Source organism: Canis lupus, chromosome 1 (genome assembly GCF_003254725.2).
Source record: "Canis lupus dingo isolate Sandy chromosome 1, ASM325472v2, whole genome shotgun sequence".
Lineage (NCBI taxonomy): Eukaryota > Metazoa > Chordata > Mammalia > Carnivora > Canidae > Canis > Canis lupus.
In genome coordinates this window covers 117533315-117546002 of record NC_064243.1, presented here as the reverse complement: position 1 = coordinate 117546002, position 12688 = coordinate 117533315, and the positions used below count along the sequence as shown (strand labels likewise).

Genomic DNA, 12688 nt, shown 5'->3' with positions numbered 1-12688 from the left:
CCCCCCCCGCCTCCCCAAGGAGCCCCACCCACGGGACCTGCCCGCTCGTCCCCACCCTCCCTCCCCTAGCGCTGGGCGGAGGCCGCCGCCCGGCTCTCACCCCTGCCCCCCGTCGCCCTCAGCGTCTCCCCCTCCTGCTCCCACCGCGGGCTCCGAAGCCAGGAAACCCGAGAGGAAATGACTGAGCCCGTCTCGGTCCCCGCCCGCCAGCGCTCCCCTGGCCACACCCTCCGCCCGGCCGCCGCCGCCGCCGCCGCCCTCTGCCCACGAGGCTGCCGGCTCGGGACCCCCAGCTCGGACGTGAGTCTCTCCTGCGCTCCGCCCGCGCCGCCTCCCCTCTGCCCGGCCGGGCTCAGGTGCGGGGGCACCGCGCTCGTCGGGCGGCCGCCCCCACCCTGCGCACGTCCCGCGCCTGCCGGGGCGCCCCGGGGGCTGCGGCTCCTCTGCCCCCCGCCGCCTCCCCGCCCCGCGCCCCCCCGGCCCGGCCCGGAGGTGCCCCGCATCCCGCTGCGTCCCGTCCCGCTCCGGCGGCGACAGGCCCCTCGCACCGGCTCACTTTTTCCTCTGAGATCGGGAGCACATTACTCATTCTTCCTCTTTCCCCTCCTTGCTGACTCCTGGGCCCTGGGGACAGCCCCAGAGGGAGGCACCAGCCCCCCAGCCCTCCTGGGCCCCGCGGGGTCAGTCTGGGGAGGGGGAGCTCTTCTGGGCCCTGTGCGGTGGCTGCTCCTGGAAGCCCAGATTGCTCGGATGCTTCTTGTTTTCTTTGGGGACCTGTGGATGGAAGCAGGGGGTGGGTGCCGGGGCCCTCCACTCCTAAAACCTCACCCGCCCTGGGAACCAGCTGTCCGCCCTGGCAGGGGCCCCTTGAAGCCAGGGGTGCTCGCCTGGGGGTAAAGAAGGGGCTGCAGGATCCCACCAGGCTGGGGGGCCGGTGGGAGGGGTGGCGGTGCAGTCCTGGGCCTGCCTCAGTGACGTCATGGCTGACCCCAGTTCCTGCTCACCCCATAGATGTCGCTCTCTGGTCACCTGTGTCTCCTCACCGTCGTTGGCCTGATTCTCCCCTCCAGAGGTAAGGCTGAGCTCTTGCCCCCCTCCGCCCCAGAGTCCCCCACCTGGAGGGCACTGGCTTGGGCACCTGGTGAATTCGGCTGCCCTGCCCTGCGGAGCCAGCAGCAGGAAGTGAGGTGTCGGTGAGGGGCCCAGGGTTACACCCTCTGTGGGCACCTCGCACCTGGGTGGCCGCTTCCAATGAGTCTGGCCAGAGCCTGTCCTGCTGAGCATCCTCCATTTCACCTCCAAGAAGAATCCACTGAGTTTGATTTGGCGGGGACATTGGTGTCAGTTTTCTACTGAGCAGCCAGGAAGCCCAGGCTCCCAGCAAAGCAGCTGCCTGGATACAGGGTGATACACGATTAGGCAAGGGGGGCCAGCTGGGGCCCGCCCAAGGGTTGGGGGTGTCTCACTCTTGGCCTAGGAAGCGTTTCTCGAAGGCAGGACCGGGGTGGGCATTTGCAGGGGCTTCCTACCTGGCAGGTGCTGCATGTGTGAACTCATGTCGACTTCCACTCGGTTATACGGACTGTCGTGCCCATTTTATGGATGAGGGTACTGAGGCTCCGCAACGGGCAGTGCCCTGTGCCGGAGGCTAGTGAGTGGCGAGGCGGGGAGAGGACCACCTTTCTTGCCCCTGGAACCAGGGCCTACCCTCCACTGAAGCCGTCCCCGTTGGCCTTTGATAAAATGGTTTTCATGTGTTCTTTCAGCCAGCCACCAAGTAGTCACAGACCAGGGGGAGGGCCCCATGAGTCTTTTGGCTTTTATTAGGAGCAAGGTGGGGGGGGTCGGAGCCAGCAGGGCTTTGCCCTGACCCAGGGTCCACAGGCTCCCTCTGGCTGTTGACGGGGAGCAGACTGCAGGGGGCAGGGGTGAGGCCAGGGAGCCCTGGGAGGGGGTCCAGGCCAGAGAGGAGGGGGCGGGCAGTGGCTGTAACCGGCTGCGTATCCAGGGGTGAGGGAGATGCTTCCCTCTGCCGTGTCCTTTCGCCCTCCCTACAGCCCCGAGAAGTAGATCCAGGTGTCCCCACAGGTGAGACAGGTGAGACAGCTGAAGCACAGAGAGGGGACTTCACCTGCTCCAGGTCACGGGGCGAGGAAGTTGCTGGGAGGAGAATTTGAGACCAGGGCCCCGGCCTGACTTCAGGCCCCGGGCTCGCTGGGCTAGATCGCGCCTCCCATCCCACAAGGACAGGCAGGCAGATGGGCTGGGGTTCGGGTCCTGGCCGCAGGGGTTTCTTAAAACACCTCCAGGGCCGCGGATGGATACCCCCCCTTCAAATGTCCACCCGCTGCTCTACCAGGTGTCCCGAGTTCCGGCCCACAGCTTCTGAAGGGAGGGCAAGGGGGTGGTGGTGAGAGAAGGGGCACCAGAGGCTCCTCTCTGACTCCTCGCCCTTGATTTCTCAGGACAGATATTGAAGGAGGCCACATCCATTTCTCCAGCAGATCTAACCAGTGTGAACGTTAATGCCTTGACCCCACCAGTCCCAGGTAAGGAAAGAGGGATGGATCTGTCAAGATCCTGTCACTGCAAATCACAAAAGCCGAAAAATCTCAAGCTCAGACCGCTTGGGAATTTGGGGTTTGTGCAACTGGAAAGTCTGGTGATGGACCTTCAGGCACGGCTTGGTCTAGGTGCTCAGAGGATGCTCTCAGGAGCCTGTCACCGCCTCTCGGCTCTATTTCTCCTGTGTTGGCTTCATTCTCAAGCGGGATTTTCCTTTTACGGGGCCAGGATGGCCCCTAGAGACCTGAGGCTTCCGTCCTACCTGCTAAGAAGCCAGAGGAAAGGGGTGGTCCTTCCCAATCCAGCAAACATCCCGTGACTGAGTGTCCCTGCCCAGGCTCAGGTGACACGTCCCACCGTGAGGTGATCGTTGTGGCCACAGGCCAAAGCCGGTCGGCCAGACCCGGGTCTCAGGTTCAACCTCCACCAAGGCTGGTGCCAGCCTCAGTGCATGAGTGGACGCAGAGCCAGGGAAGGGTGGTTCATAAAGAAAGTTCCAGGGGCTCTTCCCAGAGGCGGATGGGTTCTGAGTAGGGGAGAGTCCCTCTGCGGGAGGGGACGGCTGAGGCAGGGGAGGTCTGAGGCACGGGCAGGGCCGTCGGGCTGTTAGCAAACGACTCGGTTAACGAAGTCATTTCGATGATGTCAAAATTGAGTTATTTCTCCATCCACGGACCTTCTCCACATCTTGTCTCTCCTCCCCCTGTTCGCGGACTCCAGACACAGTCCACCGGGAACCCCAGTCCACACCTCGGATGGGCCTGCAGACTGGTGGTGAGCGGGGCAGGGGAGGCGGGGGGGGGGGCGCGGCGTGGGCCCGGGACAGACACTGCTCCCCCTCTTCCCCCGACACTCTGGGTCCTTGGTTACTCATTTCAGTTCCCCAGCTCTGAATCCTCCGGTTTACTTTGTGGTGGGGCAGCCAGCCGCCCACATCCACGTCTTTCAAAACAAATCTTCCGAAAGCATGAAAAATAATACGTATATAGAAAAGTACCCCTAAAGCCCCCCATAAATGTACAACTTCAGAGGAAACCCTAACCTGAACCGCCGTGTAACCAGCTCCCAGCTCACGGCATATATATGGAGCTTTACAACCCCGCCATGTGCCGAGGCCATTCTTGCCTTCCTTGCATCTCTGCATCTTTTCCCCTTTTTGAGTGTGCAGACCAGTTTTGAACTCTTTCTTGCAGTATAACAGAATTCAAAAAAGGGCTCCCCGATTTTCTCCGTCAATATTTAACGATACAGCCGTCTAGAAACACGTTCTGCTTGGAAGTAATAAAATTCATATAGGCGAGATGAAATCCCTTGTTGCGTTCCCCACTCTGGTCTCTGAGAGGCCCCCACTGCGAGCACCGGATTGGGGGGGCCCCCCAGTGGTGCTGTGCCACCTGGGTATTGCGGGCAGAAACCATGCTGGCCGGCGGTACGTTTTTGTGAGCTGGTCATTTGCAAAATGATTGCTGTCCTGCAACTTTCTCCACCCGCCCCGTGCAAGGGTATGTTGGGGGGCTCCTCCCAGTTCCCATGTAACACTGATCGCGTCCCATGTGCTGGTGTGCGGGGGCCCGTGCGTGGGGGTGAAACCATGCCCAGCTCCCCAACATCTTGGTCTCCTCTGCTGCACCTGTTGCCACAATAAGCAACCTCGCTCCCCGCTCCTTGAGCAAATGGCTCTAAGCGCTTCTTGTACCTCGGCCGCGGTTCCCAATGTCTTACCTGTGTTTGATCATTTGATCCCCACACAAACCCGCTGAGGTGCAGCAACCTCACTTGACAGACAGGGAAACAGAGGCTTGGAGTGACTCACTCGAGGCGTCGCAGCAAGTCAGGGACGCACAGCTGGGACCGGCACCCTGGAGCCTGGCCCGAGGGCCTGGCTTTCACCCACAACACGACCTGGGGCGGGGGGTGGGGGGAGGAGACAAATGCTGAAACGTGTCTCCGAAGCCACTTGGGAAATGGTTGCACGGATCAGCCCCACCACCAGCCCTGGGCCATCGCGTCCCCCACCTTTTCCGCCCAGGCAGTGACACCTGCTGCCTGAACAGCTTTGATTTTCACCAGCCTGGGGAGGGGAGAGGGCCCCTTGCTGTTTTGTGGACCTGAGTGTCCCTGATTCACTCGTTGCTCACCCTCCCCTTGCTCATCCAACCCGAGTAGGAACAACATGGGAGCAGATGGAGGGGACCCAGACCCCACAACCCCCGGAAGCGTCCGAGCTTCTAGCAGCGGATCGGGCGATGGTGACGATGACAACGGGCAAGAGCAGCCTGAGAGGTAGGTCCTGGAACGAGAAGGGCAACATGCAAATTTTGTTTAATTCTCTATCTGGGTCAGCAGCTCCCCGAGCACATTTCTCGGAGCACCCGTTTGGGGAATTGTTAATACATTTTCGAGACATCTGTTTTGCTTTGCGGTCCAAGGGAAACTCTGAGTTAAAGTTAAACACATTTCTTTGTGGCAGGACTTCTTGGAGTCTTATTAATGCTTATTTGCAGCAAGCATTCCCCAAACCTGATTGGACTTGGGACTCTCATTCAGGTTCCTTTATAGGGCTGGTGCCTTGGAAATGTGGGTGTGGCTTTTTTTCCTTTATGTACCTGTTCATATGAGAGCAGGAGCTTTTCGGTTGCAAAATACTGCAAAGGCAACTAAAGCTAAAATAGATTCATGGCTATATATGTTCTGTAAAATCCAGATTCATGGTTTCAGGAACAGCTGGATCAAGGTGCTCAAGCACTGTCATCATAACTGGCTTGCTCTGTCTCTCAGCCCTGTTATCTACGTCCTCAAGTTCTCTTGGTGGCACAGATAGTCCCATAGTTCTATTTAGGTCACACACCCAGCAGGTAGAGCACCTCTCTTTCTCATCTCTAGCCCAAGGTGTTTAATGGACTGTCATTGGCCCACCTGGGGTCACATGCCCACGTCTGGCTGGGGGTGGCGGGGGAGCCAGGGACATGTACTGCTCTGACTGGTTAGGCCTGAGTCTTGTGCCCACTGTGGGGCTGGAGAGCAGGATCTGCTCTGCCTGAACGGCATAGACCTGGAGTCAGGGAAGAGGTAGTTCTCCCTGGGACCAGCGAGTAGTTAACGTTTTAGAGGCATGGGAAAGGAAGCTGAGCCAGGGGGGAGGCAGCAGGTGGCCCCAAGGTCTGTCTGACTCATATTTGAGGAGCAGCCCCTACTGGAAAGTACTGTAGCTTGGGCCATTCCCAGGCTGACATGTGTGCACAGTTCTGAGACTGGGCACTGCACAAGACCATCGCCTCTAAGGCCGTGTCATCCCCCACGTGGATTTTTATCCTTGTTATAGTTTCCAGTGATGGCGGTGAAGCCCCCAATTCTGACAGAGCCTGTCTATTAAAACAATTTCACAACAGATAGAAATGAAGCGTCTCGGAGAAGAACTCTTTTCTATTTTCCGAAAGAGGGAAGGTGAGGGGACGGTGACTGTGTCCACACCTCCCCGTTGAGGAAACCTTCTTACATCTTTGCTTGCTGTGAGTCCTGGTTGACCTGAGTCCTGATAATAACACAGAGTCACTCTGTGTTATTATATCATGTTCCTGATTACACGTGACAGGCATTCAAGTGGGCCGGGGGCGGGGGTGTCATGGAGCCAAGTGATAAAAGCCATCGAGGAGCCTTGGGGTCACCCAGAACCTGGGCAGGACCGCCCGCCCCCAGCGCCTCTCTCCCTCCTTCGTCTGTGTTTCTCTGGTGCTGGGTCTTGTCCCCCGCCTGGTGAGGAACTGGCTCCTGCCCGTCCCCGGGGCAAGCTCCAGAGCTCCCTAACTTCGCCCAGCTGTGCCTCCCATGCCTACTTGGAAGTTGGAAGGTCCCAGGGAAGGAGGAGACTGGGTCACAAGCTCCCCCTTGTGGCCTGCGTTCTGATAGACCCAGGAGGCCGTTGGGGGGGGGGGGACGGGAGGAGGGAGGGGGAGCAGTCCCCCCCAAGAAAGAGGAAGATGCTTCTGGAAGCAGGGAGGCCTGAGAGCCAGCACCGTGGTAACAGCGACAGGAGGCATTTGCCCAGAGTGAGCATTGTGCTCACTTGTTCATGGCTCCCAGCCCCCCTGCATGGGAGGGACTGTCCCCCCCACACCCCCCGCGTGGGAGGGACTGTCTGTACCTCGATTTACAGGAGGGCAGCGGAGGCCCAGAGAGGTTACTGTGCCGCCCTAGGCCACACAGCCCAGAGCGGCAGAACCAGCGTTTGAGCCCAGGCTCTCTAGGGCCAGCGTGCCTGAGCACCACGCAGCACCCAGGCTGTCCTTTGCATTCACTGTCTGGCTCGAGCCTTCCTCCAGCTGAACATCTCGGGATCCTTGCCTTCGGTTCATACTTAAGGAGTGAGGTGCTGGGGTGCCTGGGGGGCTCAGTGGGGTCAAGCATTTGCCTTTGATAATCCAGGTCATGGTCCCAGAATCCTGGGATGGAGACCCCACATCAGGCTCCCCGCTCCGTGCGGAGGTGGGGAGCCTGCTTCTCCCTCTCCCTCTCCCTCTGCCCTGCTCTGTGCTCTCGGTCTCTCTCCAATAAATAGCATCTTAAAAAAAAAAAAAAAAAGTGAGGTGCTGAGATTGGCCTGGGAGCCTGGGCTCTGTGAGGCAGTTTTTCTGCCTGTTGGCTTCATAGTAGGGCCTCAGACAGGGGTGACCACTTCACTGGGAACACTTCTCAGTGTCAGCAGGGCAGATATTTTCCTTGGGGCATTGGCTTTTTTAAATTAAGATTTTATTTATTTATTTGACAGAGAGAGAGAGAGAGAGCACAAGTTGGGGGAGAGGCAGAGAGAGAGGGAGAAGCAGGGTTCCTGCTGAGCCGGAAGCCCACGTCGGGTTCGATCCCAGGACCTCGGGATCATGATTTGAGCTGAAGGCAGACGCTTAACCCACTGAGCCACCCAGGCGCCCCGTGGCATCGACTTTTTAAAGGAGAGGAACAGTCTAGTATTTTTGGTCTGGGAGCAGAAGTGACCTACAAAATATTTTACAACCAACCAGTACCCCTAGGTTCTGCGTCTCCCGGTGCTGGGCCCCGTCCTGGGGGCCCCCTGCCTGGCTCAGACACACACTCTCCTTTGCTTCTCCCATTGTGAGGCAGCCCAGGAGGTCCTGGGGGAGGAGCCAGGGGGATGGGACAGCTGGTCTTAACCAGGGGGTGCAGGCTGGTCAATATTTCCACACCTACCTCCCCGCTGCGCCCAGGTTAGGAGTGGGGGGGGGGATACCGCTCCTGCCCCCTGCATGTGTAGACATGGAGGGGAGTGTCTCCTGGGGACACACATACAGCGACATCGTCCCCATCATCCTGTGTTTCCTCCACGACTCACTTCCACCCTCTGCTACCTTTTAGCAACTCCTTCTCCTGAACCCACCAAAGGCACCACGCCCTCCAAGAGACAGTCTCCAGGCAGAGACATCAGGCGGGACCCCCCACTCGGGCCAACTGGTCAGTAACTCTCTTCCCAGACTGGAAATAGGCTATTTCCTATTCTCTGTGTATTTCTGGCACCTGGAACCCTGCCCGGCGTGAACTAGTGCTCCGTGACCATGTGTCAGGTGGATACGTGACTTGAGGGCTGGAGGGGTGGGGGTATAAGGTAGACAGCCAAAAAGTGTCCGGATAGACGAATGAATCCACGCATGACTGCAGCGGCTTAGGAGGACAACCACGAGTCTGGAGCTCCCGAGTCTGGAGTTTGGAAGTTCAGTCTGGGCTCAGTCGAGAGGTTCTTCTGGTCTCAGCTGGACCTACTCCTGCGCCTGAGATCAGTTTGGAGGGCCAGCAGGGAGCTCTGCTTCAGGGACACCTTGATCCGTCCCCTCGTGGTCTTACCTTCCGCTTCCTGCCCAGCCAACCCCACTGAATGGATGGGAATGACATGTCCACGGGTCACAAAGAGAGTTCATTCATTCATTCATTCATTCAAGACATATTCTCAAGCACCCACTGTGTCCTCGGCACCAGAGATACAGCAGTGAACAGGATGGACCAAAATCTCTTCCCTCGTGGAGCAGACATTCTGGTGGGGTGGGGGGCGGTAGAGACAATAAGTCATAATCATAAGAATTATGTATCAGGTGCTTTAAAGCTGCTTTGAAGAGAAATGAAGCAGCATTAGATAGAGTCAGAGGTGACTGGAGGGTATTTCCCATAAAGAGCCGGGGAGACCTCCCTGAGAGGGAGCAGAGGGGGAGTCGCGTGGATGTCTGGGCGGGGGTGTTCCGGGCAGAGGCAGCAGCCAGTGCAAAGGCCCTGAGGTGAGAGGGGCCAGGCATGGCCACCAGCAGGGCGGCTGGTGGGGCTGGAGCATCTGGGTGAGGGGGCGAGTGAGGAGCTGAGGTGGGGAGGTGGTGGGAGCCACTGGGTGTGCCACGGAGGCTTTTGTTCTAAGTTGCCCAAGGCCGAGGCCCAAGCTACACCCCTACCCCCACCCCTGCCCCCGACTCTGCCATCCACTGCTTCCCTCCACAATTTTTGCCGAACTCTGACTTGGTCCCTGTCTGTGCCCCCAGGTTCCAGCGAGGACGACCCCTTCTCCTACGGTGAGTTACCCCCGGAGGATGTGGGAGGCGGGAGGCAGGGAGGCAGCTCTTGCCATTCTCCGCTCTTCCCTCTGCAGACGAGGACACTCTCCGGAAGCGGGGGCTGCTGGTCGCAGCTGTGCTGTTCATCACAGGCATTGTCATCCTCACGAGTGAGAACCGGGGATGGGGGGCGGCGGTGGACCCCGGGACCCCGAGATCGGGAGCGAGGAGGCCTTCGCTGGCACCTTGACAGAGGGCTCAGTCCTCGAAGGCGCCCGGGACAGAGTCGTTTTAAAGGACGCATATTAGCTGCAGATCCCTATAAACCACCCAGAAGTCGGCGGCTTCAAATGATCACCGTTTGCTTAGCTCTCAAGTGTGCAATTTGGAAATGTCAGCAGGGCTCGGCTGGCTGGTTCTTGGGGTCCCAGCTGGGTTTATTCAGGCACCTGGGCTCAGGGGCGGGTTGGCAGGGGGCTCTGTTTCTGTGGGTGCGTGGGCCGTTCACCTCATAGTCTTCACTCCAGGAGGCCGTCCTGGGCTTGTTCGCAGGGTCCCCGCCACGGAGAGCTGTGTCCCGGCAGCCGGGAGGGGTGACAGGTGACGGGAGGCAGCGACCACGCCAGGGACTGCTGGGAGACAGACCAATAGGCAGGGCCCCCCCCCCAGCAGGAGCTGTAGCTCCAGCCCCCGCCCCACTGTAGGCCCACCAGGAGGGAGCAGGGGTGGCGGGGGCAGGGGGGTCACCCCCACCCTGCTGGGGCTCAGCTAGAAGGCCAGGGGCCAGGGGATGCCGTTGCTTGCGGGGCAGGGGCAGCATTGCGTGGGGTAAGTGTTGCCCGACGGATGGGGGCATGGAGAGAAGAACACGCAGAAAAACTAATTTTTAAAACAGTCTTTAAAATGCTGCTGATTAACTGGAACACTCAGGCCGCCAGTTTGCAAGCTCTCAGTGAAGCCTTTTTTTACACCAAATTTTATTCCCGCTCCTGCCCAACTCCGCCATCAGGAGGATGCACACGCCACAGCTTCTATTTTGTCTAGGGCGGGGGTGGGGGGCACGAACAGCCCCCGGAAGAGGTCCCTAACGCCTGCCGGCAGCGCAGAATCCAGGGCCAGGGTACCGTAGCCTCAGTCATAAACACCTGTTCCTTGATCCCGACTGTGTGCGGGTCCCTGTCTGCACCCCCTGCCCTGTCCCCACCGCTGTGGGAAAAGTGAGGCTCCGAGACCGGAGGGGTCTGTCCAGATGGCACACAGAAATTCGGGAAGGACTGGACCCGGGTCTGTGTGGGTGTAGAGCCCAAAATGAGCTCTGGGGCCGTAAATCGTTCCAGTGACAATGGTTTGTGGGCACCTGCTCTGTCTTCACCCTGTGCCCTGGTCCCCACCCTCGGGGACCTCGCAGCCAGTGGGGGGCTGACCGTAAGCAGTCTAAGTGCGTGACCGAGCGGAGTGGACGCTGAGAGGTCATTGCTGTAAGGAAGATACAGCAGAATGACAGGCCAACAGGGATGGGGGCGACACTCCCTCTAAAGAGATCGAATCAGAACTCATTCTTGATGGTGAGAAAGACGGTTTAAGAACACAGGTAAAGGGAGCAGCAAAGGCGAAGCCCCAGAGGCAGGAGTGAGCTGAGCGTGTTGCAATAACCACAGGAAGAGGCCGGGGTGGCTGGGGCCGGGTGAGCTCGGCGGGGAGTAGAAAGAGGTGAGGAGGCAAGGGCGGCAGTCAGGTGACCTGTCTTCCGAAATGTCCCCCCCTCATTCGCTTTGGTGCAGCCCCCCTGACTCCCCTGCTGTGCCTTAAGCCCCCCTGTCTCCTCCTACCTCAGGGCCTTTGGACTGGCCATTCCCTCTGCCTTTCCAGGGCACACCCCTCCTCTAGATGTCCACGTGGCTCCCCCCTCACCTCCTTCAATGTGCTCAAAAGTCCCCTGCTCAGTGAGGCCCCTGTAGCCAGCGCCATGAGGATGCCCCGGACCCCTGGGCCTCCCTGCCTCCTTCCTGGCACGCGTCACCATCTGACGACACTGTCCATACACTTGACGGAGTCGTTTTTCTCATTGCCGAGCATCTCCTCGACTAGAAAGTCAGCTCCCCCAGGACAGGGATTTGATTCACTCCTGTTCCCAGCTTGGCTCCCAGGGTCGAGATCAGAGCCTGGCACATAGTAGGCGCATAGTAAATGTTCGCTGGATGAATGAGTGACACACAAGCGAGGCTGGGTTTTCAAAGGGCTCCTGTGTGTCTGGGGGCGGAGGGGGGTTGTGGAGGCTGCCCTGGAGCTTCCCGAGCGGCGGGGTTGATGGGCCTCGTCTCCAGCACCCAGAGCGTGCAGTGATGGATGTTGTTTGGCTCATGATGGAAACTTTTCCTTCACCCACAGGTGGCAAATGTAGGCGGTTACCCCAGTTATGTCGGAATTATAACAGGTGAGGCCGTCAGAAGTAGGGGCCGGAAACCCCATCGATGGGCACCCCAGGACTGAGTCCTCACCAGCTCACCGTGCCCAGCTTCCTCCCTCCCCTCTCCTACAGAATAGTCAGTAAAGCCCAGCCTGGGAGGGAAGACCCGGATGGAGCCAGAGCCGGGGCTGATGGCCCGAGGCCCCTCTGCTCCCCACCCTGCCCACCCTGAGGGCTGCCCGGCTCCTTGGGCACTGCCCCCCCAATTACCCATTCTGTTCAGACGAAAAGTAAAGCACTGTGGTCCTTGCCCGTGGTCTCTGATCATTCATGACTGGGGGGTGGGGTGGCAGGAAGAAGCAGCCAGGACGGGGACAGGTGCCCTGAGGAATAAAGGGAGGGGTCACAGACTCAACAGCCAAGGATGGGGTCACAGTGAACACAGCCTGGCTGGTGTGAGGCAGGAGGGATGGGAGGGCAGGCTGTGGGGGACTCTGGCCAGTGGGAGCGTCTGCGCTGGGCTCTGCTCCTGGCACTTTGGGCCCCTTGGCCTGTGCGTGTGCAGAGCCTGGTGTCCGATGGAGCTCACCCTTCCCATTGGGGGGTGGTAGTGGTAACTGGCTCCGGGCCTCCCAGCGGTCCACTTTTCTTCACACTCCAGATCCTTCCACCATCATGAGGGGCCTCACACATGGGTGCGGACACCCCAGCCCACACATCCAGACTCCATCTACACCCCTGCCGAAGTGACTGCCTCTGGGCCACCTCTCGGTGTAGGGGCCTGCCACCAAGAAGGCTACACAGGGCCTGGAGACGGGGGCTCGGGGTAGTTTGGGCAGGGAATTCCAGGGGCCCAGAGCAGGGTCGAGAAGGGCCACAGGCTCTGGTGGGCACCTCCTGCAGGCCCTGGAGAGGGACCCAACTGGATAAAGCCAGAGCAGGCCTCTGAAGCCTGGGTAAGGGCCATCAGGACAAGGTAAAGACACGAGGTCCTGTTCACAAGTGGTTGCATAACAAGAGTTCACAGACCTCAGGTCACAGCCTATTCATGGGTTGTGAAATCAGTTTTGTGAGCTGTGGGTAGCATAAAAAAAGAAAAAGGGGGCGCCTGGGTGGCTCAGCAGTTGAGCATCTGCCTTCGGCTCAGGGTGTGATCCCGGGGTCCTGGGATTGA

The 12688-nt window shown here is 59.3% G+C and overlaps 1 protein-coding gene across 7 annotated transcripts; it reads left to right on the top strand.

Moving 5' to 3' along the window:
• The first annotated feature begins 92 nt into the window (after positions 1–92).
• FXYD5 (FXYD domain containing ion transport regulator 5) lies at positions 93–11824 on the top strand. 7 transcript variants are annotated; one of them, XM_035709163.2, is made up of 10 exons: positions 107–300; positions 1012–1072; positions 2466–2549; positions 3286–3339; positions 4732–4848; positions 7933–8028; positions 9096–9125; positions 9203–9277; positions 11496–11541; positions 11647–11824. In XM_035709163.2, the coding sequence occupies exons 1-10, from the start codon at positions 178–180 to the stop codon at positions 11744–11746; spliced, it is 786 nt and encodes a 261-aa protein (XP_035565056.1). In that variant the 5' UTR covers positions 107–177; the 3' UTR covers positions 11747–11824. The 7 variants fall into 7 exon arrangements, with proteins under 7 accessions (XP_048951372.1, XP_048951377.1, XP_035565056.1 ...); XM_049095419.1 differs by having other exon boundaries at positions 231–356; XM_035709168.2 differs by lacking the exon at positions 107–300 and adding an exon at positions 647–793.
• The last annotated feature ends 864 nt before the right edge of the window (positions 11825–12688 follow it).